This window comes from Penicillium chermesinum, assembly GCF_028974085.1.
Source record: "Penicillium chermesinum strain IBT 19713 chromosome Unknown utg000005l:1.0-4115287.0:1.0-4118363.0, whole genome shotgun sequence".
Lineage (NCBI taxonomy): Eukaryota > Fungi > Ascomycota > Eurotiomycetes > Eurotiales > Aspergillaceae > Penicillium > Penicillium chermesinum.
The window spans coordinates 1,217,512-1,241,776 of record NW_026695315.1 but is presented as its reverse complement, the minus strand read 5'-3'; the positions used below and the strand labels follow the sequence as shown (position 1 = coordinate 1,241,776).

The window sequence follows — 24,265 nt, the reverse complement described above, 5'->3', positions numbered from 1 at the left end:
TACTACTGGTAGATAACTTGAACAACAAGTGAACATATTGCACGGCCGATAAGATTACAGTTCGCAGGCGACGTGCCATATTGCTTTCCGTATACAAGGACTTCGCAACTTTAAGGATGAAATTAAAATGGGGTCCGTTTGAGATAGAGAGAGCGGGTCTTAGTACAGACCTATTGACCGTTCATCAAGAGCTTGTTTAGTCCCATTGGAGTGGCTGCCGATCTGGAGACGTCAATTTCACAGTCTCTACACTGTCAAACCCAGTTTGCGGATTGCCCAGTTTCATCTATGTGGGACTTGGGATATTAGCAATCCATGCACACTGGGCGCGGAGGTTTCGAGGGGGCGATATGCTCGGCATAATTTAGTGGCGCTACGACCCATCGCAACTCTGATCCCCACGACCCTTAATATCAAAGGATGGAGTTGGGTGTGATGCCTCTTGCGCTGCCCCTTCATGAAACAGCCCCTTGTAACAGGGATCTTCCTTCATACTCGCTAGCGTCCCTCGTGGCTTGGTTCCGCAAACCAGGCCATAGCTTTTTGTGAAGGGTGGGGCTCGTGCGGGTTCCAGACAGGTCGGGGGCGCTTCAAGACTGGGCAGTCAAAAGTCTGTGACCCTCAGGGTATAAGTCGTTCTCTGCCATTGGCAGGGTCGCTAAATCTGTATACGTGAAAGTGCTTAGATTTGAGGGGTCTCTTTGAGCTCAGAGTTGAGGGCCCTTAAGAGACTGGCCACTGCAGCAGTCACACAAAGCATGATAACGTCAATAGGCGTCCGGCGGAACACAAGAAATAGGAATAGGCCTGTCGAGCGCGTACTGCGTATTTTAGTATGCTCTTGACGCTGGCAGATGTGGGCGGCTACTGAGGGGTCGCAAACTTATGGCGCACAAGGGTATCAAGGCTAACTGAAATCGTCTAATACGTACGGTCCCTGATCTACGCCTTTTAGGCGCTCAATCATTTGACAAGGTTTTCATGAAACGTCGCTAGAGTCTGGCACATAAATACTACCTAATGCCTCGAGGGACTTGGGAAAGTCATTTGTCTTTGTAAATCGTTTCGTTCTTTCTTGCCATTCGCTTCCTTACAGGTGCAGGTACACCTTTCACATTCATTTCTACGACTCACGTCCATTCGAGATTGAGGACTCAAAAGCACCCAGTCACTCCTTTTCCTGAAATTTCAATATATACACTCGCTCTCGAAAATGCGATCGACAACTTTTGTTGCCATTTTGGCAGCGTTTTCATCCGCTGCCATTGCAGCGAAAGACAGCCGTACATTTGCTGTCAACCATTTCTATGGGACTCCTAGTCCTCTGACTATGGGACGCATGGATCCGATCGTTTCTCCAGGGACCGCCGCTCAGCATGTTCATGCGGTTCACGGTGGAAGCAATTTTGGTCTATCGATGGACAACGAGATTCTCATGGACTCCAACTGCACCACATCTCGCATCCAAAAGGATAACAGCAACTACTGGACCCCGGCGCTGTTCTTTCAAGCTGATAACGGATCATTCATTTCCGTGGACTTCTACTACATGAATGTATATTACTTGTCAGTTCCTCATTTAACCTTGATGGCCAGCGTCCAGTATCAAGCTAACATAGATGAAGCTTCGAGCCCACCGACGACGAGATCAAGGCATTTCCCGTCGGCTTGCGTATGCTGAGCGGTGATAACTTCGCGCGCACACCTCCCAAGAATGGCGGAGGGCTGAACATTGAACCGGCTGCTGGCGATATCCAGCCCGTCCAGTGGACCTGTCCTCGAACTAGCTACGATCCTCCTTCGTATCCCGCCGACTCGGACGGACTGAACGGCGTTGGAATCGGCGATCCAAACAACAAAGGATCTGGTGCGGGTTTCCCCGACCAGAACTGCGATGGATTCGCGTCCCCTCTGCGGGCCGACATTCATTTCCCCTCTTGCTACAACCCCAAAGCCGGTCTGCGGGACTACAAAAGTAACACTGCTTTCCCAAGTAGCAAGGGCACCACCGGAGGCAAAGCTAACTGCCCTGAGGGATGGATCCATCTCCCTCATATCTTCTATGAGGTCTACTGGAACACTCCGGCTTTCAAAGACGAGTGGACACCAGGACAGGGGAAACAACCGTTTATCCTTGCGAACGGAGATCGCACCGGATACTCGCTCCACGGAGACTTTGTAAGTCATTCGTCCCAAAGCTTGGGGTAGAAAAGGAAACAGACAACTGACCGAACCAATAGATTGCCGGCTGGGACACCGACACCCTGCAAAACATCATCGACAACTGCAACGGAGGAGACGCGGGTATGGAATCCTGCTCAACCGACATCACCGGCCCCCAAAATGATCCAGCCACCGCACAAAGCTGCAACGTCCCCAACCTAGTCCCCGAGAAAATTTCCGGTGTTCTCGATCGGCTGCCTGGTAACAACCCGCCCACCGGATGGGGCGTCAATGTAGATCTTAGCCCCAGCGGCGTCTCGCTCACTCTCGGTGGCAGTGGAGACAGCGCCACCGAAACTGCAGCTGCAAATTTGAAGCAGGACTCTACTCCGACTGCAGCGGCCTCGTCTCCTACCTCTGAGCCAGAGCCGGTTGAGGTCATAGTCACAGTGACCGAATTCGTGGCGCGTGGTGAACCTACCCGGTTCTCTAATAGCACTCCTAGCTGGACTACCCGGGTTGCCGGTGCGGCAACGACTCTGGGCCCGTACTAACGGGCGCAGGGATTGCTGGCGTTGGCGTCATGACTTTTTCGGGCTGTGCGGAATACTGCGAGATGGCTCGCTTTTTGCTAGCCGAAATTGAGTACGCAAGAACTGTTTCTGTGCAAATTTTTGATAGATAGAGTACACCATCGCAGGTTTCTCTATTTGATGTACAAAATCTTCGTGTTATATGATTCAATTTTATGCGACAATCCAGAGGAACTTGCCTAATGGAAGTTTGACGCTCTATCACTGGCAACTGATCTATCAAGCCAGTACGACTTAACTCTTGGTGAAATAGTATATGGCTCAGTCAGGTTCCTTCTCGTATATTGTATATCAGGTCTGGTCCCAGTGTAAATTTGAATTCTAAAGACTAGCACGTATCTCTCAGAATTCGCCTCGGATTTCAGCCTTGCGGTAACTTTTTGGGCTGTTTCGTCATGGTAGATACGTATCAGATTCACTTGGGTATTAACGAAATCCGTTGACGCAAGGAGTGGGCCTATCAGCCAGTCCTTCTGCGCCGTCTTGATAGTCGCGTTATTCTTAACGTTCGCCGATCTCCCATAGGATCTAAGGGCTTGAAAGCCGGCTAAAATGTAATATCCGCGGTAAAGTGCAATGCACGGCACACCAAAGGCATAGAACAATGGGCTCGGGTCAAGAGGTACGCGCTCCGCCTTGATGTCGCCTGTCGCGTTAAAGTCTTCGGTCCATTTCTGCGCGTAACGCGCTTTCGCGGAAAGTATCTTGGTAACCATATAGACGTGTTCGTCAGATAACTTGTATCCCGCTGGAGACAGTTAGTATCGTGCTTGGACGAACACCATCTCCGTATATTTAAGAAGGGTACACCAGTTCGCGGGATCGTTCTGAGTAGGACCACTGAGACCCACAGCCTTCAAGAAACAATAGTAAGAATTGGTTATAGAATCAATATATGTCGTCATGGAATATTCTGGGTAGTCATGTATATAGGCTGCTGAGTGTCAGTGAATTAGCATGAGAGGGATTTGGTCATTTGCATATATCGTACCTGGTCAATAGGAGGACAAATTTGATGGACTCCATGATCCATTTTTTCCAACGGCAAATGCGCTTCAAAATATATCCCTTGAAAGCAAGGATAAAGAGGCCTTTTTGATGAAGCGAAGCTGGAAGAGAAGATAGTGGTTCAGGCGAAGATGGCGATCGCTTGACGCTGCTGTCATCATTATCAGAGTCATCATCATTACATTGAGCGGAAGATGTCTCTATATAAACAGACATTTTTCATCATTAATAAGACAGTGTAGGCACACTTGCAGACGTTGCTATACAGGTTCTTGGGTCTTGGTTCTTGACGGGCCTGGTATTTGTTACTAAACGAGGAGAGCAACCAGGGGGAGAGGTTGCATGAAAGAACAAATTGACTTCATATACGATTGTCCAAACCTATTCATGACTCAGTCATTCCACAAATCAGGATGCAAAATGGGCGAGGCCTAACTGGAAAAGGGCGAACAATCAAGCCTCATTCATTGTTCGGTCCACAGTTTGGCCTGAGGCCACCCACCGCCCCGCTTCCGAGTCGCCGTTGATTCTTTGACAGCAGAAACTGAGCCCCCGTCCCCCTCATCTCGTAGAAAAATTATTTTCAAATCAAAAGCGAGAGCTCTGGAACAAAAAGGCTCCTTTCCCCGAGCTCGCTGCTGCGCCTGATTCTTTCAATCCGCAGCTTGCGCACCTCAGAACTTCCCCGCATCAGATTTGATATCCGCACCTGCACAGTATGGACGGCCAATATGCCAATGACCCAGAATGGGCCGACGTGACTCCAATTCCTTTGGATGATGGATCCAACGAGGAGGTCATGCCCCTGGCTTCTATTGCCTACCCTCCGGAGTACATTGAGGCAACGTCCTATTTGCGGGCTGTAATGGCCGCAAATGAAATGTCTGAGAGAGCACTCAAATTGACCCAGGATGTGATAGCGCTGAATCCAGCCCATTACACCGTATGGTGAGTATTCCAAACTACAGAACTACTCCAGCACAACTACCATGTATCCTTCCACAATAAACACTAACATGTCACCACTCCAGGATCTACCGCGCCAAAATCCTCTTCGCGCTGAACAAGAGCCTAGAAGAAGAGATGGCTTGGCTAAACAAGGTCTCTCTCAAGTATCTCAAGAACTACCAAATATGGTTGGTTTTCATCCACAAGACCTGTTCCCTAGTAGACTCAGACTGACAAAGAACCCAGGCACCACCGCCAAGTCCTCATGTCATCACGAGAACACTTCCCCACCATCCCGCCCAAGGAACTAGACTTCCTGATGGAGATGTTTGCCCAGGACTCTAAGAACTACCACGTCTGGACCTACCGTCACTGGCTGGTTCGCCACTTCAAGCTATGGGACTCGCCTCGCGAAATCGAGGACATAGATGCCCTCCTCAAGGCTGATGTGCGCAACAATTCCGCCTGGAGCCACCGGTACATGCTCCGTTTTTCGCCGCGCGAAGAGGATGTCCCAGATTCAGGGCTGGCGAATGCGGGCGACATGAGCACTACCCCGGCTGATAAGGGCCGGTTGGCTATTGTGGACGAGGATATGGTGGACGCGGAGCTGGAGTATGCGCAGAAGGCAATTGTGCTGGCACCAGAGAATCGGAGTCCGTGGTGGTATGCACGTGGGGTGCTCCGGGCTGCTGGACGGGGACTGGGCGAGTGGGAGGAGTTTGCGGGGAGGTTCGTGGAGGGCGATGCGGTTAAGAGTACGCATGCTGTGGAGTTATTGGCGGAGGTTTATGCGGAGGATGGGGAGAAGGGGCAGAAGGCGGTGGACTTGCTGACGCTCCTGAAGGAGAGGTATGATCCTATAAGAAAGAATTATTGGGATTATCGGATTAAGCAGATTGAGGTCGATGTTTAGTAGCGGGCTGGTTGTGCTGAGTTCTTATGGGGAGGAGACTTTGGCAACCAGAATGGTCATTAACTATAGGATATGGTGCATGAAATAAACATCACTCGCTACACTCCAATAACCCGGACTTCTGAACCTCAAATTGGGTTCTATACCACCCCAATACGTCGCATATTCTTGATTCTGCGCATTTTGCGAACCCTTCGTGGTAACCTGGAACGTGGGCATGGAAAATGGGCCTCAAACTATGAATGCTATGCCAAAATTCTTTCCGTTGTATCCTATAGACTATAATTTTCGGCAGATGATTGGCACACGTTGCTAATGCTATGTGACGGACCGCTCAGCCTCGCAAGCAGGTGTGTATGCTGTGACCCCTCTTTTCAGCCGCATGAACATCGCACCCATCACCCTTCCCAGAACAACTGCTCCTTCTCTGCCAATTCCGAAAACCCTGGAGCTCAAAGGTGAATCTGATTCCAACAATTCATGTTTTGGCCCACGATGTCTACCCTGACCCACGATGACTACACAATCGCGTGGATATGCGCCCTGCCGCTGGAGGTTGCAGCTGCTCGAGTTATGCTGGACAAAACCCACAGTCCCCTACGCCAACCTCCTTCCGATCCGAACGCCTACGAGCTTGGCGAACTGAATGGCCGTTTGATCGTCATTGCCTGCCTACCGGCTGGCGTGTATGGAACAGTCTCTGCTGCAGCTGTTGTATCTCGCATGCGCTCAACCTTTCCTCGGCTTCAATATGCGCTGATGGTGGGAATCGGGGGCGGAGTTCCAAGTAAAGCCAATGACATCCGTTTGGGCGATGTGGTGGTCAGCAAACCGTCCGGGACGTACAGCGGGGTGGTCCAGTATGATTATGGCAAGGCGATTCAAGGCGGAATCTTTGAGTCCATTGGTACTCTGAATAAGCCCCCACCGACGCTGCTGATGCACATGAGTCAACTTGAGCCAAAGCAAATGACGGAAAGCAGAGATGCGGTATCAAAGATTGTATCGGATGTTCTGCAGCGAAATTCCCATATGAGCCAAACTTTTTCGCCCCCAGAGCAGGGAATGGATCTTCTTTTCCTCTCTGGTTATCGCCATGCCGCGAGGGATGAAGGGTGCGAAAAGTGTGATAAAGAGCAATTAGTCCAGCGACAAGTCCGTGATACGCGGTCACCTCACGTCCACTATGGATTAATTGCATCCGGGAATCAAGTGATGAAGGACTCGGAAGCACGAGACCGTCTAGGTCAGCGACATGGAATACTCTGCTTCGAGATGGAGGCTGCCGGCCTAATGGACGAGTTACCGACTCTGGTGATCCGGGGAATATGCGACTACTGCGACTCACACAAGCAAAAAGACTGGCAAGGATATGCAGCCTTGTCGGCGGCCGCTTATGCCAAACTGCTGATATCGATAGTGCCTGCGCAGCGTACAGATCTGAGCTTCGCAAACCATAGAGTGCGACACTGGATGGTCCCATTCGCAAGGAATCCAAGATTTATTGGTCGCCAGCACGAACTGGCAGAACTAGAAGAAATGATTTTATTACAAGATGGCCCTACTCGTGTTGCAATCACCGGCCTGGGAGGGATTGGGAAGACCCAGGTGGCGCTAGAAATAGCATACCGCGTACGGGAGCGAGACAAAGAATGCTCGGTCTTCTGGGTCCCATGTACTAGTCATGCGATGATTGACCAGACTTTCTTGAGCATTGCACAGGTCCTCGGAATATCAGATGCGAGTCCCAGGGAGGTTAGAGAACAGATCAAAACATATCTCAGCTCCGAGCGTGCGGGAAAATGGCTTATGGTTTTCGACAATGCAGACGATGCCAAGGTGTGCTTGGCAGGTGAGGAACAGACGGGCCAGGCCCTTGAGGATTCTCTTCCCCAGAGTGATCAAGGCCGCATAATATTTACATCCCGGAACTTGGAACTCGCAGTGGATCTCGCTTTTTCGAATATCATCACTATTCCAGATATAGACCCAGAAACTGCAACGCTGATCCTACAGAAGTCATTGGTACAGAAAGAGCTACTCAATGACCCGACGGTAACGGCTGCTCTTCTCGAGCAGCTGGCATACCTTCCATTAGCGATCATACAGGCATCAGCATATATCAACAAAAAGCGCCTTGACCTCTCTTCGTATTCCGCGCTCTTACAAGAGACCGAAGAAGAAGCCATTGAGCTCCTAAGCGAAGACTTTCGGGATCCTGGTCGTTATAGGGACATTCAAAATCCTGTTACAGCCACTTGGTTAATATCATTCCATCAAATCCAACAGCAAGACCAACTAGCAGCGGACTATCTATCCTTCATGGCCTGTGTTGGCCCACGGAAGATCCCTCAGTCTCTTCTTCCATCACAAACAGCTAAGAAACAGACAGACGCTTTGGGGCTACTACATGCGTACTCCTTTATCAACAGAGAAGATACAAATATTATCATGCACAGACTTGTGCATATCGCATCGAGGAACTGGCTCAGAAAGAATGCGCTGTTCAGAGACTGGATTCACAGGGTGGCCGAACAAATCCAACGGGTATTTCCTGATGACGACTATTCTAATCGACCGCTGTGGCGCGAATATCTTCCCGCTGCTCTGAGCCTAGTGCGAGAGGAGGCGTTTAAGGAGCTCCAAAAAGACTTTATCTTGTTGATGGGGAGGATGGCAGACTGCCTTGCTAGCGATGGACGATTTGATGAGGCGGAGATACTATACGCCAAGTCAATGAGAATAAATACGGAGAGGAGAGGCTCTGAGGATCCAGCTACTCTGACAAGCATGGCAGGCCTGGCATCAACGTACTGCAGTCAGGGACGCTGGAGCGAGGCTGAGAAGCTGAACTTGCAAGTCATAGAGACAAGCAAGAGAGTGTTCGGTGTGGACCATCCCGATACTCTGACCAGCATGGCAAATCTAGCATCAACCTACAGAAAACAAGGACATTGGAATAAGGCGGAGAAGCTGAACGTACAGGTCATGGAGGTAAGGAAGACAGTGTTAGGTGCGGAGCATCCTGACACTCTGACCAGTGTGGCGAACCTGGCAGCAACATATTGGAATCAAGGACGTTGGAGTGAGGCCAAGAAGTTATATGTACAGGTTATAGAGACAATGAAGGCAGTGCTTGGGGCTGAGCATCCGAACACTCTGACCAGCATGGCGAACCTTGCCTTTATCTGGAAATCTCAGGGGAGACTTGAAGACTCATTGACCATGTTGAAGAAATGTTGCCGGTTACGCACCAAAGTTTTAGGGGCTGATCATCCTGATACCCAATCCTCCTCTCGCGCTATCGCAAACTTGGTGAATGAACACAGGGTATCCCAAAGTCAGCGTCTCCAGTCAGGTACCACTGAATCTGGACGCTTGCGACAACCGTAGGAGGCATTAATAGGCCCTGATATCGCTGCTTCAGGAGCCCAGCGATGCTCATGCACCGGTGCATCGCTTGCAAGCCACCCCCTTATTACAGTTTCCAGAACGCTCTCTCTTCCTCCACGCAGCGAGAACATGCACAACGTGGATGATTACGACCTACTCTGGCCACCACGCACGATGCTGCAGGGGCAATCAATTGGAAAAATCTAGCATGTATTGACCTTGCAAAGCTTCTTTATAACACGATGTCGCCATGTGTGTATGCTGGTAGTATCTGGTAGCGTTCGCTCCGTTGGAATTTAGATACTTAGACTGGGGTCACTCCTGAACGAGACCAACCGCCCCATCGCCCGCGATAACCCACCCGCTTATATCACCGGATTCGTCGACAAAACCTAATGATAGGAATGCGACTCAGATAGTTTATGCTGGTAGAATTCCCACAATTCAGGATTTTGATGTTTGTATCGTAAGGTACTCACGGAGGACATCGAGCACAACAGTAGTAATAATCGCTGGTCGACGAACGAGGACATGATAGATCTTACGCTGTTGAACAATCCCATCTTCCTGCCTATCGCTCACTACATTGTACTGCCTGAGCAATTTGCAATGTCGTCATTTTTTGCTACGTACATATCACCTTGCCAGTCGATGTCATGGCGGGTGGGTTTTATTTTTTAGAATTGGAACAATACGGGACTCATGTACAAAGTCGTTCCGTCCAGAGTCTACGAAACATAACTTAAACTACGCCTTTACTCTACATAGAATAGAGTATATAGACACTATATATGCCAAATTTTGTTATTTATCACTGAAGAGCCGCTGAAGTCAGGCCCTGAGAACCATCGGTTCCTATTGGACGCAGGAGAGCCGCCGCACCTGCTGAATAGTGGTGGCTGAGCAAGGCACCCAACAGCGAAGACCTCGTAGTATGCCACGATAAGTGGGAGTTGCATATTACTTAATCCACAGTATGCCCACAGTTTTGCATTATGGAATGCTTCACATGCTCTTTACGAGGTAGAACAGACGGGGACTTAAACAATATGTGATGGTTGAATCTATTTACGGTGGGGACTGTATAAGGATCATTTAAGTCGCAGTCTTATTGATCGTCAAGGCGGAGGTCCTGTGACGGCAGCGTCCTGGGACTCCAAGAGGCGTGGGTAGATGTTTGCCGTCTCAGAGTCGAGAGATGAAAGCAGAGTTTCGGTGCGCGACCCATTGTCTGACGCCAAGGCCTCTGCGCTGCCAACGGATGGAGTATCGCTGCAGCTCAGCGTAGGTCTCTTGAGAAGATGATGGAGTTTAATATGGACATCGTACGTTCACTGCATGGGCCAAGAATCCAGTGATATCTTCGAATTTGGGAACAGCACGGCAAGATGACCAATTGCAACTAATTCCATCATGTATAAGGGCGAGATGAGAATCGATCAAATGACGATGTAGAGAGTCCAGTCGCTTCGAAGGGAACTGGTGCGGTGGAGGATTGGACGGTAATTCATGAGATAGACTATAGTAGACAATGTAAACGTTCGTCGGATATACTAGGGTTTCCTCCTTAACACATAAGGGCTCTCCAGACTTCGTTTGATCAAATGAACCTTCTTTTATTTACAAGAATGTGCTAATGCAGGGGAATAAGTGACATGATGCGTGATGAGAAGTATAGGAAATGCCAAATGACCAAAACCACAAAAGGATTAATGCGAATTCTAAATGACAAGAAGTGAAACGTCCCAGCGTTATTAAATAGTTAAAATCAAGCCCAGCCCTCGGCAAGGAGCTTCCTGTATTCGCTCGCCATGTCGATAGTGACGTTGCTTCCGCCACAGACAATGATGACAACACGGCTCTGAGCGTTGAGATCAGGAACCAGGGTCTTGAGCTTGGACTGAAGGAGAGGGGTCTTGGTGGCAACAGCAACAGCATCGCTGACCTCCGGCTCGGTCTCGTTCTCAGTAGAAGACCAACGGTCATCACTGTAACCCTCATCCTTCGGAAGCACGGTGACGACATCGTCAGAATCGACCTTGCGGCGTTTGGCGCTTCGGGTCTCGGCGACGGCATTTGCCGCTGCGGTGGCAGCTGCGGTGGCAGCATCGCCAATGGCCGCCTCGATACAGACACCACAGGCAAGTTCGACAAGGAGGCGCTCATCATCTGCGAGCCGGAGAACTCCCCGGGCGGCCTCCGCGTCGGTGAGGACCGCACTGTGAACCTGGATGCCTGGCGGGGGAGCAACGGCATATTGGAATGTGGTTTCTGATACCCGGATGGCGCCGAGTGATGTGGCTTGCGAGGTGATCTTAGGGAGAGAGACGAGGGAGTTACTGGCGATGGCAGCGGCAAGTGAGTCGGTGCCGTCTGTTTCGATGGCGAGAAGGTGAATAGGGCTTGGGGTGCTGGATAAAGGTGTGGTGGTGCTTTCTGAGTGAGTATCTTGGTAGGAGTGGCCGGTGCTGGACTGGACAGTCTCGATCTGTTTCTTGGTGCGTCGAGACTCAAGGCCTTGCACCAGGCCATTCAACAGACCACCGCCTCCGACACTGCAGAGGATGGCGTCGACGGGGAGCGCCCGTGAGCCGTAGACTTGCTCTTCTTCCGGAGAAGCAGGGACTGGGAGTTGTTTCTCTAATTCGTCGATAATCGTGCTGTTCCCCTCCCAGATAGGCTCGTTGTCGAAAGGGTGGAGGGCAATCTTTGCCACATCTTCATCGTCCCCTGAGCTTTGCTTCATAATAACGTCCTTCATGTATGATCCAGCCTCGAAGAAGTTCTCGCCATGGCGGATGACATCTGCAGCGCCGGCTGCGTGAAGTTTGTCAACCATCAAGGGCTTCGTAGAGAGGGGCACCACAACGGTGCACGGGTATCCTAGGGTCCGGGCAGCGCAGACGGCAGCAATTCCCGCGTTACCACCGGATGAGGCATAGAAGTGGACTCGTCGGTTGAAGTTTTCTGGCTTGCGAAGGTGTGAAAGAATCTGGTTACCCATGGCGCGGGATTTGAAGGAACCGCTGGGCTGGACATTCTCCAGCTTGAGGAAAATACGGCATCCAGCTGCTCGCGAAAGGTTGGCAGACTCGACCAATGGTGTTTCGATCCACGGAGTCTTGAAGTTGGGAGCAAAGTCCTCCGGAGTAGGCTGATAGCTTCCCATGTTGAAGATACTGGATTACCCAGAATTTGGTAGTGTTGAACAAAGACGTAGATGCAAGAGCGACGGTCAATTGACTAGACCGAAGCAAGTAGAGATGAAACCCAAAACAGGGAAAGGGTAGGTATCGATCTGGTACTGTTACAAGGGGTCGGTGGGATATGAAATGTCGAAGGAGTCGAAGATAAGTGAAGATGCAGCGAATTGATAAGAGAGATAGCAGAGTCAATTGCTCTTTATTCTTCAAGGTAGTATACAAATATAGCCACATGTTTTGATACACTCACGAAAGCCCTACTTTCCCTAGTTTTCCGACGGGAAAGTGGCCCGTTTCCCGAGCCGTCGCCCCCGGCGCCCAGCAGAACCGCGAGATGATCCACGGTTCTGGCCCATTCTGCCCGATAGCATGCGGAGATAGCCAATCACACCCCCTTCAGGCATACCATACCGTGCGCAAGCCTGATGAAGGGGACCCCCTGGAAAACCTGGCAGCTAAGCTGTCGCGGTATGGAGAGGTTTCGGAAACTTTCTCGATGGAGCAGTCACAGATGATGTAAATCATGCGGCGAATGGGTCCCCTTGTGCCCCATAATTGGTCTATCACCTATTCTCTTATCAAATCGAAAACACCCCGGGACCACCACCAGAGATAATATTGACAAATTTATTTGTACGTCAGCAGTGGAGGGAAGAGGATACCCTTCTTGATGCCTTCACCGTACGCCGCATCGAAACCGTACGCCGTGGCCGCGAATGCCCGTTTGGTAGGTGATAAATCTACTTTGAGGTGATCGAGGAGTTCCTTTGATTTGGTCGGCATGAATGGCTGCAGCAGAATGCCCGTGATACGAAGAGATTCCGCCGCATTGAAGATAACTCGCTGGGGATTGGGGTTGTTCCACGGCTCCGCCGCGTGGAAGTATTTGTTAGTCTAAAAAAGGGGGTCAAAGAGGGTCAGCCTGGCGCCCGACGGCCGACCGGGGAAGAGGACTCTGCAAGGGCTTACAGTGGGGACTTACCTTCTCGATTATGCTCATGGTTTCCTGGAGCGCCGCACGGGGGTTCAAACCGGTCATATGCTCGGCCACAATCGGCGGTGTATCGATAAGCATCTTCTGATGGTCCAGATCTTCCGGGGTTGGAGCCGGGAGCTTATCAGCAGCGGCATCTTGAACATAAGTGGACAATTTCCCCTTCGCACATGCGGTGGTACGGGAAGCAAGGTTTCCAAGTCCACCTTGAAGTAGCTTTCGATAGTCCCGGGAGATGAAGTCGTTATCGTAGTCTGCGTCATCCGCCATCCCCCCTTGGTATGCTAAGAAGAACCGCATACCATCAACGCCAAAGCGATCCATGGCAAAAAACGGATTCACTACATTTCCCGTTGACTTGGACATTTTCGCCCGGTTCATAGTCCAGTGTCCGTGGACGAGAATGGTCCGGGGTAAAGGCAGATCTAGAGCCATGAGGAAGGCCGGCCAGTAAACGGAATGGAAACTACCGGGAGGTCAGCCAAAGTTTATGTTCATAGGTCATGGCGTGAACTTACCGAACAATGTCCTTTCCAACCACGTGAACATCTGCTGGCCAGATTGACTTGTTCTCTTGCCCGGGTGGAAAAGGGTATCCTGCCTTGGTCAAGTAATTGACGAGTGCATCCAACCAGACATAGATCGTTTGTGTACTATCGCCGGGAACCGGGATTCCCCAGGTGAGTCTTTCTGCTGGGCGGGAAATCGACAAATCTGTTAGGCCCGCGGAGACCGATTGAATCACGGCTGTCGCATATTTCGATGGTTTGATGAACGAGTCGGGTCTGTTGTACAATTCTAAGAGGCGGTCTTGAAATGCCGAAAGCCGGAAATGGTAGTTCGTTTCTGAGGACCATTCGACTTCTTTGCCGGTCTCAATCGATACCATCCTCTTCCTCCCTGTTGATGGATCGAGGGAGTTTTGAACTTGTGTTTGCGGGTAGAATGTTTCGTCGCTGACCGAATACCAACCCTCGTGTTTAGAAGTATAGATATATCCACGATGTTGCAGCATTTCCTGCCAGTCTGTCAGTTTTATCGGTGCTGCCTCCGAGATTCCGGGCAAACCTGCTTACCCAGAAGTATTGTACAGCATCACGATGTTCCGGATCGGTGGTTCTGATGAAATGGTCATTGCTCAAACTGGCGGCTCTAGCTAGGAACTATTTGGGAAACAATGAGAATATCAGCACTTGTCTAAGAAAAGAAAGAAAAAGAAAGTGTCACAATACCTCGAAAGTTCTGCAATTCATGTCGCAAAAAGCCTGTGTGTCCATGTCGGCCTTTTGCGCAGCCTGCTGAATCTGGCAATGAATGTTAGCCCCAGCTTATCATTCATTGAAATAGCCTATTGTACCTTCATCCCATGTTCGTCGGTGCCAGTCAATAATTGGGCGTCCGAATTGCCGATAAGAACTTGCCATCGTTTCAAGATGTCCGCGATGACCATGGTGTACAAGTGACCGACATGAGGTGCTGATAGAACAGAAACTGATCAGATACCCATTGTAGCATTGAATTGCAATCCGGGAGAGACTCACCAGCATTGACGTAGAATATTGGAGTGGTCACATAGTATGGCTTCTTGATATGTCCGGCATCGGGGGTTGTCCCAAGTCCGCGTTTTGAGATCTTGGAGGGCCCATGCCTACAGGCTGAGCATGTCCATGGTATAATGGGACTCAAAGGCTTCCGAGCCCTTAATATGGCACGAAATGGTATCCTGGGAGTAAGCATCAGGATGGCTTAGGCAAAAGGAAGAAAGTTCGTGTCGCATGTTATGCGATCCGCGGAGATGGTCCAAGCTCCACCGGCAGTACATCTGCAGGGAAATCCAGACAATGGGCAAGTTAAATGAGCTCGGTTTTATCAGCCTCCTGGTATAAGGCCCTCGAGGATCATTGGAAGATAGTATCCATGACGCGCGTAGGTATAAGACTCCAAATCTGACCGTAAATTGAGATATTTATGATAAGTATATTGTAAAGCCCAAGGCGGACAAGAGAGCGGTAAGGCTCGTGGTGCGTGTTTCTCCGGTGTTCCGCCTTTTACTGCCGCGAACTTTTTTTTCTTTTGTTCGACAGCCTAATCCCGTGACATCCTCCAGCTTGTCTTTCGACTTGAAATCCGATATCCTTGACCGCTCTGCCGCTTTGTTTATTGAGCCCTACATTCGATTTGCATCAGATATTTGCTACATCATCCAGAGCTGTCTCGCACCTTTCAAACAACGCCATGGCCCCACCAACCGAGGATCAGCTAACAAAGGTATCAACTGAAGGTATGTTTGAATAATTAATCTCCATCTTGGGCCACGCATTGACATGGTGCGTAGCTGCGACAAACTTTGTCAGGACATTCTATCCCGCACTTCAGTCTAATCGAGACTCCATCAGCTCATTTTACTCCGAAACGCCGGCCAAAATCCTCTTCAATGGCAATACAGTAGCGGATGGCAAGGCAGTCCAAGACATTTTCACCAACCAAATGCCTGTATCATACTACGAGGTTCAGTCCTTCGATTGCCAAATCATCAACCGGTCGTACCCTACTCCTACGCCGACAGGTCCTAAGCAGCCCGACCAGAGGACCGTCAAGGACATGTCGATTCTCGTTGTTGTGAGTGGGAGTGTGCGATACGGCGACCGCGACCCGGCCAAGCCTCAGCGAGGCTTCAGCGAGACATTTGTCCTTGTCCCCAACGCTACCGGTGGAGACCACGGGAAAGGCCGTCGTTCCGAATACCTGATTGAGGATCAGAACTTCCGTCTTGTTGTCTAAACCCATATGATGCTTGGTGGTGATACGTTCGGCCGATGCTCAAATGATTGCTATGAGAGAGATTACAGCACTCAATAGCACGAAACAGCGATACCCGCTTGGTCCTCTTCAAATCATGCGCACCTTCAGTCACTGAATAATTGAGGGAATTACATGCGGTTCCATATACGAGTTTCTCCGAGAAGCCAAAACACAAGTCCAAAGTCAGACGTTCGACTCTGTTCATTTAGGATACCAAAGATACACCAGCGTGGAGTCTTCCCTCGGTCTCCGGTCTCGCGAGATGGCTACGCCATCATGACTTGGCAGAAGGCGGTTGCGCGCGAGGTACGCGAAGATTGGCCTTGATTCTTTCCAGAAGATCTGCCCGAGTGGCATTCTCGCTTGGCATGAGTGCGCGCTAGTACATGCATTAGTATAGAATCCGAAGTATGTCGCGAGGATCTTTTGGGACTCACCGCCCGGAGCCATCTCTTCATCTCTTCGATTGTCCAGTTCTCGGGATCTGCCCCTTATTAGTTCAAATGCCACATAAAGGTCGTTTCTTTGGTCATTCTTACCACCTGTTGGATCTGCCTCCGTGGGGAACACATCACCGCCCCAAATAGACCAGGCTGCAGCCGCAGTGACCATGCCTGCGAAACCTACAAGCCGACATTCTGTTAGTATGCTTGTGATAGATATCAGAATAGTTGACGCTTTACCCAGGAACAAGTTCTGAAAAAGCTATTAGTTCATATCCTGTTCCAGAAAGGGCAAAGTGGAGTAGTACCTTGGAGTGCAAAGCGCGATCCAACGGCGTAGGCATTTTGACCAAATCACAGAGAGGATACCCTCTCCTTAATGATAGTGAAAGAAAATTAAATCGGGGATTTCGCGGTCTTTAAATCTGAATATGCAATGAGCAATCTGGAGTGATGATGCAACGGGGGAGATCGGCCACCTTGACCACACCTAGTTGCACCGCCACAAACGCCACTCCATACTATGGCTGCCTACGTAGGTGACTATGAACATTCCCTTCAGCAATATATTTCCCCGTTCAAGAAATGATTAATCCCAAAGATGTTCCATGAAACCTGCTTGCCGCGGCTGCTATTAGAGAACACTAGTATGATTTCTATTCCATCTTGTCAAAAATTCATCGCCTCCGCAGACGGCTCCCTACCGCAGCTACCATGCATCTTCTTCCCAACAGCCCTTTCCTTCGCTGGGCAACTCCAAGCTAGCATTCGACTGTTTAAGTAGCACCTGGAGTGGAGAGACCCCGTATAAGGGTATAAGGTGTCTAATAGTAACGAAAATCATGTATCTAGGAATGCTAGCGTCAATGCTGCAGCTTCGTAGCCCCGTCATATCGATATTTGGAGTACTCCCTATGTATCGTTGGATACTTTCGCAATGGAAGCAGTCATTTATTTAGCGTATGTGACATTTGTTATAACCCTGGCAATGGAGATCATCCAAGGGTGAGCAATGCCTGCGCGTGTCTTCACATGGACTGTTATCTCCTAACTCCAGCTGTGAGAGTTTCAGGAGTAACAAGTTCAGAAGTAACAAGCCAATAGATCGATACTATGGAGGAGGCACAGACCTAATATCAGCAGTGAATCACCTACCAGACACAGTCCTGACCTTGGAAGCCCAGAGCCTGATCTGCTACCTCCTCCCTCCCCCATCCCCACTCCCCCCCTCCCCCGGTGCTCCTGATGCATTCGCAACACAAAAGCGGCATACGACGCCTACCCGCTCACTGGAATACTCTATGCAGAATTTACCGGAGAGCTGTGTCTGCCACAAACCACTTTATTCCCATTCTTAGCGATCCCAGTCCAACCCCAGGAAGCATCAGCCACTATGTGCCAGCCACTATGTCACGTGATTACCAGGGCTTCGCAGAGCAGAAACCCTAATCCGATCCACACATCTTGTCTTTCGCCGTGAACTCTCCCCATCGCCAACTTATCAGCATCAAACCGCCACCATGCCTCGCGAAGTCTCCGATATCAAGCAGTTCATTGAGATCTCCCGCCGGAAGGATGCTTCCTGTACGTTACCGCTCAGAAAACCCGCGATTGGAGAGGACCGGACCCAATGCCGAGACGCGACTTTGAAGCTTGAAAGACTAACATCATGACCTCTCATAGCCGCCCGGATCAAGCGCAACCGCAAGTCCCAGCAGGTCAAGTTCAAGGTCCGCTGCCAGCGCTTCGTCTACTCCCTTGTCCTGAAGGACTCCGACAAGGCCGATAAGCTCAAGCAGAGCTTGCCTCCTTGTACGTCAAACCCCACTATCTTTGCATTCGCCCTTACATAAGGATTGCCGCTGCTGGAGTTTGGATTTCAAGGTCATTCGGACAGACATTGAACAGAAAGCATTCGGCATATCACATCACACGGAATCCAATCGCAAGAACATTGACTAACCTCTCTACTACAGCCCTGAAGGTTGTCGACGTCTCCAAGGGCGAGAAGAAGAACCTGTAAATGCGACCCTAGCACAATGAATGGAGGATCGGAGTGTGGTGCGATTGGTTGTTGATGCAGCAAAACAACTGTTGGAGGGATACATTGGCCTGGGCTTCGTCTCTCTGCGGGCCGGCACGGGGTGACAATCCCGCGTCTCTCCGCTGTTAAAACACGGTTAGACGACTCGCATTTTCTGGCGCACTCGGGGGAAGCTTTTGTCGGGGCTTCCAATCCCTACATAACAATTGAAATAAAACAGTTGAAACATCATTATTCAAGATGCCCTTACTCATGCTCTTACTTCTCCCGTCATCCTGCCCCCTTGGGTTATCATATCCTTTGTTAGGTATTCATGACTTGGGGCTCATTCCTGTTTCGATGCGCGTAGACGTAGACCTTCAATTTTTCCGGTTGCGCTACGTCCGCTTTGTCAGTATAGTAAATGGGTCCACGGGTCAAGTTAAACTTGAACCTGGCATTGTTGAACCCAAAAACATGTATCATCTCATTGTCATGATGATTTGCCTTGAGTTTGTGTTGCTGAACGCTTGTTGTCTACTATGTTATTGTTGCGACGCGTCTCGAGTCGTATTATCAAAAGCACCATGTTAATGCTTTGTAGCCTTGCAGTAAACAATGTGTAAATGCTCTACTGGAAAGTAATTGAGGAAGGGCTCCTTGTACTTCTCGCGTTTGAACAAATCAGAGTTGTCTTTCTTTTTGAGTCCCTTTGTTGTGTAATCGATACCGAAGTAAACATAAATAGTACATCGAAATTCCTGATTCCTTTTCCAATTCCCTTTTGGTCTGATAGCGCGTTCAGGCACTGGCCGGGTTAAGGTCAAGTCATTCACTTCGTATTCAAATTCAACTGTGGAAGTGTAACTCCATCTCTCCTACAACCAAGGTGCAACAACCGACACTATACCCCCTCGTCCATATCATCTACCCCACGCGCCAGCAGATCGCTAACATGGAGCCTCACAGAACATTCCAATCCCCATGGGTCATGAACCATCAACTTGTTGAGTTATGTGAGCTTCTGGAGTCAATGGAAGCCGAGGAATGGCTTTCACACAGAACATTATGCGCCATTCGAATGTTTGCTGCTATGGATGAGTCCAAGGACGCGTATCTCAAGTCTTACCTAGCCAGCAGTCCAAAGTTTCAAAACGAAATTAGTTACAGCTTCCGGATCCCATACTTCAATGCTCACAACGGCGGCCGCAGGACACCACCCCCCACCTTTCTCAACACCGGTAATCCTGAAGACTCACAAGACATGATAACTGACATCATCCGTGACGATTGTGCCTGTTGCTTCAAATTTCTGGAGGCCATCGTCCCTGGGCTCACGCCTCTGAGCTATAATGTACATGGATGGAACTTCCTCTCAATGGCTACAGTTCACGGATCTTTGAATGTGTTCAAACACTTTGTACAGCGGGACAGAACCATCGCGTTGCATATGATTTCCAAGTCCTTCGCTGGACAGACAGATTGTTGGCCCATGCCCCTGTCTTTCCTCCATCCAGACACAAATATCTCTTTCCCGTTCCTCTCCCTGTGGGTAGAGCAACTAACGGACCTCAGAATGGTAGGCAAGAAATGCATTACGGCAGCCATCCATCCAATCGACAAAATCCACTTCTGCCAGTTCTTCCACCTCGGCATGGCAACATTGATGGAGTCAATCGGCGCCAGCATCGAGAATGCCCAGATCTCCGAATCCGATAAGTCCCTCAGCCCGTTCTCAGTGGGCACAACTTCCTGGCACGGCGCAACAGCAAATTCGGCCGACTTCATGAATAGGATGGCTGAGCGCTCTGCTCTCAGCTTTACCTGGTCTAACCAAGCAGGAGACTGTCCTATTCATTGGGCAGTCCGGTACCAGAATCTCGAGACTGCGCTCTGGCTATACGATCACGGCGCTATTCCACGGTTCAGCATACCCATGGAGGAAACAGAGACCATTTGGCATCAGGCTTTGCATGAAACTGGAGAGAAGAGCCCCATGATCTTCGAAATGCTTATGCCGAGTTGTAATAACCAAATGGATCAGGTTGATCGGTATGCGGTCGCCTCGTTATTTCACCAGATCATGCTGACTACTATGGATTGCGTTATGTGTGCTGCTGTGACAACCATCGACAACTTGGAGTTTGAGATGCTGAGAGAGCAGCTCAAGGCTGAGGGGATCCAGAAATGTAAACTCATTTGGGAGGATTTCGTGGATGTAGATCTTTCCCCCGAAAGAGCGGACGCTGCCGCGAAACTCCACAACAAAGCGGTATCGGTTATGCGATATCTAGAGTTGGGGTCCCTCGCTGATGCTATGATGTGTGCTCCTGTTGAAGAAGAGCAGGATCTTGATGAGGACTTCGCGGATGGATGAGTTCTACGTCTCAATGAAATACTCCGGTTGATGCCCTGTATCTTATTGTTATCATACTAACACAACACCTAGCAAGTTCAAGCTAAATTGAGGCTATCTTGAAGCCAATGTGAGACCAGAACGTACTCAGAAGATTGAGAATCTTCTACCTACTAGGAGCTGGAAAAGTCATAATAGATACTTCCAGCGCACTGGTAAATGCAAACTCTATAATTCTATTCCGTCCACATTATTCTGTTCTCAAATACGGCCTTGCCGAGTAATTTTCTACTCTGTATTCTTCAAGAGCTTTGTCCACCCCGCGGAGTTCCAAATCATCTCGTCGAAGCTCAAATTCGCCAAAGAAATTCGGCTCAGGAGAGACCTTCTTGAACCCCAGCGATTCAAACAGCGCCAGACTTCGCATATTTGAGCTCCCAATCTTGACACTCAGGCATGACAATGAAATATGCCCATCATTGACCTTTTGCACCTTTGCACGCGTCTCCTGGTCAATGCCTCCTTGGATGAATTCAGACAATATTTCTTGTTGGTGCTGCAGAATGTACCGCAAGAACACCAAAGCTGCAGCCTTCCCAAAGCCTCGCCTTTGATTTGCCTTTTCGGCGATCATAAGCTCGATCTCTCCCACGATCTTGGGGGGCTCGTCTCCGCCGTCCCCGTCATCGACGCGGAGGAACAGATTGATATCTCCCACCATAGCCTGCGGTGAATCATCTGCTGGCTCAAGTTCAATGGGAGGAGACCTATCGACAGGCCGACAGATAATGAATGTCAATTTATCTGCGTCTTGTCGCCAGCTTTTCTGCATTGAATATTCTTCCTCAATTGAAAGCGGCTCTGAAGCAGTCGCTTCTTGGATTTCCTGGGAAGAGTCAGTCTGTTTGCCTAGACAAATATTGAATCCCAGAATGGATTCTGTCGTGTAGCTAACCTCGTCTTGCATCCATTCATGATAGCGCGGTACATGCCATGTCGAGTATGGCACTAAAAGCACCTTTGAGCATGACAGTGCTAGAAGAGAACATTAGTACCAATTTATGCTTTGCAAAACGGCATGTTGCTCTAATTTCTTACAAGGCCGAAGAGTATTGACCTACCAGTTTTCTCGTTGAGTAACATATTTGCAGCACCCCAACTAATAGGACCACCTTTTCAACGAGTTATTGGAAATGAAGGATGATTTTCCCCCACACTATGCTATTCTGCACTACTCGACCGCCTTCCCCACACATGTCTATCCAAGAATTGTAGAAAATAGTTCCAAGAAATGAATGGATTTTCATTAGCCAAATTTTAGGGTTGTCTAGTTATTGTTTTTCTTCTTGTCCTTTGAAAACACTGAATCGGATGACTTCAACTTCCAGCGTCTCAGAGTCAACCAAAACCAATTCCCCTGTCTCCTTAAACCGGGGCAGGGTGAGCAACCGCACACGAGGGATGGGTGTGTCGCTGGAATCCATCATTTCGGCATCGTCTGCTCCATCCAAGCGTAGTGGAAGGTTACCTTCAATTACTGCAGTCTTGAAGGACGGCTGATTGCCCACGAAAAACAGGTGCGGGCAATTGTCAAGTACAAACGGGTCGTTTGTTTGAAACGGATATGACCCTACAGGGAGATTAGCTAAATTCGAATCCTTAATGTAAACAGCCTCCAACGAGAAGACGCGACTCACAAATAGTGTCTGGGGCAGTGGGGACGCCACACCGCCAACGCAGCATAGATTCCATCACCCGCATTCGAGACTCTGAATCGGCTGTTTCGTCTATGTCGTCTGCGCTGTCTCCTGGAAAGTCTAGGTAGCGTAATATGTCATCCACGTTCTGGCCACTGCAGCCCCATAATCTCCAGCCCTCTACGTCGCCTTCCCAAGGGTTGGTCACACTGTCGAACCAGCCAGGTTCTTGTTTGGAGTCGCCCGAAGGTGGGGGAGCAGCATATGCTCGGGCCTGAGGGAACATGGCACGGTGAATTCCCTGCTGAGGTAAAGCAAAGTTTGCAGGATCTTGTTCACCTGGCATGAGTGTGACTGGGATACTTGGTAGGATCTCAGCCAGGAAGTTATCGAGCTGTGTAATAGGTGAAGCATTGTAGGCCGAAGCATCATATCCATACTTCTTTGGTGCAGCCTTCTTCTTAGCTGCGTTTTCAGCGCCTGCAGCTGCTGCATCGGCGGTAACACTGGCACCGAGGGAGTTTCCTGCGATGATGAGGCGAGTAATCTTCGACGCCGGGGCTGAAGGGCTGTTGTCGGGGTTACCTGAAAACCCTGTGTAGCCTAGCAGATAGTCCGTCAACAGCTCCAGCGTAAGAGTGTCGCCGGACGTTCCAGTAATGCCCAGTCCACTGACGAATGCAATCTTGCCGCCTTCTCGCTTGCCGTCGTCGTTCGGGACACCTCCATCTCTCTCCCATCGTCGAGGCTGTGGTGCTAGGTCCGGGGTCTTGATATCGATCACTTCAAAGTCACCATCGGCATTTTCAGTTCCCAATGCTGCAACAATAGCGCCAGTTGCTAATTGTACAGAGCCAAGATATGCGCCTGTCAAACGAAGGCGGCCGGATTCATCTTCCATCATGATCTGGGTTGCGGATGGATTTGAGGGATCGATGTAGGTGCGGCGGGGAGGAGGAGCAGATGTAAAGTTCTAGCAATACGTCAGATCTATGAACTCGGTTGGATATCACGAGGCTATTGTCATACTTCCTTAGTCACGTCCTCTAGGACGTCCGGCTTCAAGGGCATGTCCATGTAGATCGTTCCGGCCACCCAACAGAGTTCACCTTGTCGCACATCCAGCACACGGTCTACACGTCGGGCCTTTTCTCCAGCAATCTGAGGTATGGCAGATTCCCAATTAGCCGTCTGAGTCTGATGACTGTTAAGGATGAATGGCTCACGCTGAATCCATCCCAAGCCGCTGCGGCTAAGCTTTCCACACTCGGCTTCAACTTAGCGAGCCGCAAGAAATACATATCACCATATTGCTGCTGGTATTGGCGACCGGCGCCAGCTGGAAGCTTGAACGTGTCGAGGGGATTGTAATGTGAGGGCACGCGTTGGGTTTCTTCGTATACCTCGTCCCTACCAGAGAAGAACGACAGTCAGTAAGAGCTCAAATCCCTAGGCAATTTTTCAGGGGGAAAGTTTTCAGCATACTTTGGACCGCGCAGGAACCCATAATCCTCGTCGGCTGGCATTTTGGCGGACCCGAGGAGTGCGAATGAAGGTGTTGAGTTGCGCGGGTGGTTTGACGCGTGGGGTTCGCGATCTGGCGCGCCACTTACATTCCCCCTTCGGGTTGGCTCTTCGGTCTCAACGGGAGTCGCTGCCTGGAAAGTACACTTGGAAATTAATGGATCTCAATATTGAACATCTACCGTTGTCTGGAATTGCTGCA

General features: G+C 49.9%; 11 protein-coding genes across 11 annotated transcripts; 6 read left to right on the top strand and 5 right to left on the bottom strand.

The window, feature by feature from the left end:
- Nucleotides 1-1,213: 1,213 nt before the first annotated feature.
- On the top strand, nt 1,214-2,717 carry N7468_006626 (DUF1996 domain-containing protein; the record flags this gene model as incomplete). The annotated part of the gene is made up of 3 exons (XM_058475922.1): nt 1,214-1,566; nt 1,626-2,178; nt 2,241-2,717. 3 exons carry the CDS (start codon nt 1,214-1,216, stop codon nt 2,715-2,717), a joined length of 1,383 nt encoding a protein of 460 aa, XP_058328812.1.
- Nucleotides 2,718-2,935: 218 nt separating this feature from the next.
- On the bottom strand, nt 2,936-3,472 carry N7468_006625 (uncharacterized protein; the record flags this gene model as incomplete). The annotated part of the gene is made up of 1 exon (XM_058475921.1): nt 2,936-3,472. One exon carries the CDS (start codon nt 3,470-3,472, stop codon nt 2,936-2,938), a length of 537 nt encoding a protein of 178 aa, XP_058328811.1.
- Nucleotides 3,473-4,482: 1,010 nt separating this feature from the next.
- On the top strand, nt 4,483-5,628 carry ramB (bifunctional protein farnesyltransferase/protein geranylgeranyltransferase; the record flags this gene model as incomplete). Its single annotated transcript, XM_058475920.1, has 3 exons — nt 4,483-4,712; nt 4,796-4,900; nt 4,959-5,628. The coding sequence occupies 3 exons, from the start codon at nt 4,483-4,485 to the stop codon at nt 5,626-5,628; spliced, it is 1,005 nt and encodes a 334-aa protein (XP_058328810.1).
- A 495-nt stretch (nt 5,629-6,123) lies between these two features.
- Nucleotides 6,124-9,021, top strand: N7468_006623 (uncharacterized protein; the record flags this gene model as incomplete). Its single annotated transcript, XM_058475919.1, has 1 exon — nt 6,124-9,021. One exon carries the CDS (start codon nt 6,124-6,126, stop codon nt 9,019-9,021), a length of 2,898 nt encoding a protein of 965 aa, XP_058328809.1.
- A 1,768-nt stretch (nt 9,022-10,789) lies between these two features.
- On the bottom strand, nt 10,790-12,190 carry N7468_006622 (putative L-serine dehydratase; the record flags this gene model as incomplete). Its single annotated transcript, XM_058475918.1, has 1 exon — nt 10,790-12,190. One exon carries the CDS (start codon nt 12,188-12,190, stop codon nt 10,790-10,792), a length of 1,401 nt encoding a protein of 466 aa, XP_058328808.1.
- A 661-nt stretch (nt 12,191-12,851) lies between these two features.
- Nucleotides 12,852-14,668, bottom strand: N7468_006621 (methionine--tRNA ligase MSM1; the record flags this gene model as incomplete). The annotated part of the gene is made up of 6 exons (XM_058475917.1): nt 12,852-13,118; nt 13,207-13,684; nt 13,737-14,236; nt 14,295-14,381; nt 14,451-14,522; nt 14,576-14,668. The coding sequence occupies 6 exons, from the start codon at nt 14,666-14,668 to the stop codon at nt 12,852-12,854; spliced, it is 1,497 nt and encodes a 498-aa protein (XP_058328807.1).
- A 785-nt stretch (nt 14,669-15,453) lies between these two features.
- Nucleotides 15,454-15,999, top strand: N7468_006620 (putative nuclear transport factor 2 domain protein; the record flags this gene model as incomplete). The annotated part of the gene is made up of 2 exons (XM_058475916.1): nt 15,454-15,499; nt 15,554-15,999. The coding sequence occupies 2 exons, from the start codon at nt 15,454-15,456 to the stop codon at nt 15,997-15,999; spliced, it is 492 nt and encodes a 163-aa protein (XP_058328806.1).
- A 295-nt stretch (nt 16,000-16,294) lies between these two features.
- N7468_006619 (uncharacterized protein) lies at nt 16,295-16,807 on the bottom strand (the record flags this gene model as incomplete). The annotated part of the gene is made up of 5 exons (XM_058475915.1): nt 16,295-16,399; nt 16,458-16,504; nt 16,560-16,643; nt 16,704-16,716; nt 16,772-16,807. 5 exons carry the CDS (start codon nt 16,805-16,807, stop codon nt 16,295-16,297), a joined length of 285 nt encoding a protein of 94 aa, XP_058328805.1.
- A 1,176-nt stretch (nt 16,808-17,983) lies between these two features.
- On the top strand, nt 17,984-18,486 carry N7468_006618 (60S ribosomal protein eL38; the record flags this gene model as incomplete). The annotated part of the gene is made up of 3 exons (XM_058475914.1): nt 17,984-18,047; nt 18,147-18,275; nt 18,440-18,486. 3 exons carry the CDS (start codon nt 17,984-17,986, stop codon nt 18,484-18,486), a joined length of 240 nt encoding a protein of 79 aa, XP_058328804.1.
- A 955-nt stretch (nt 18,487-19,441) lies between these two features.
- On the top strand, nt 19,442-20,863 carry N7468_006617 (uncharacterized protein; the record flags this gene model as incomplete). The annotated part of the gene is made up of 1 exon (XM_058475913.1): nt 19,442-20,863. One exon carries the CDS (start codon nt 19,442-19,444, stop codon nt 20,861-20,863), a length of 1,422 nt encoding a protein of 473 aa, XP_058328803.1.
- Nucleotides 20,864-21,092: 229 nt separating this feature from the next.
- On the bottom strand, nt 21,093-24,065 carry N7468_006616 (uncharacterized protein; the record flags this gene model as incomplete). Its single annotated transcript, XM_058475912.1, has 6 exons — nt 21,093-21,877; nt 22,206-22,472; nt 22,540-23,512; nt 23,569-23,700; nt 23,766-23,949; nt 24,025-24,065. The coding sequence occupies 6 exons, from the start codon at nt 24,063-24,065 to the stop codon at nt 21,093-21,095; spliced, it is 2,382 nt and encodes a 793-aa protein (XP_058328802.1).
- Between the last annotated feature and the right edge of the window lie 200 nt (nt 24,066-24,265).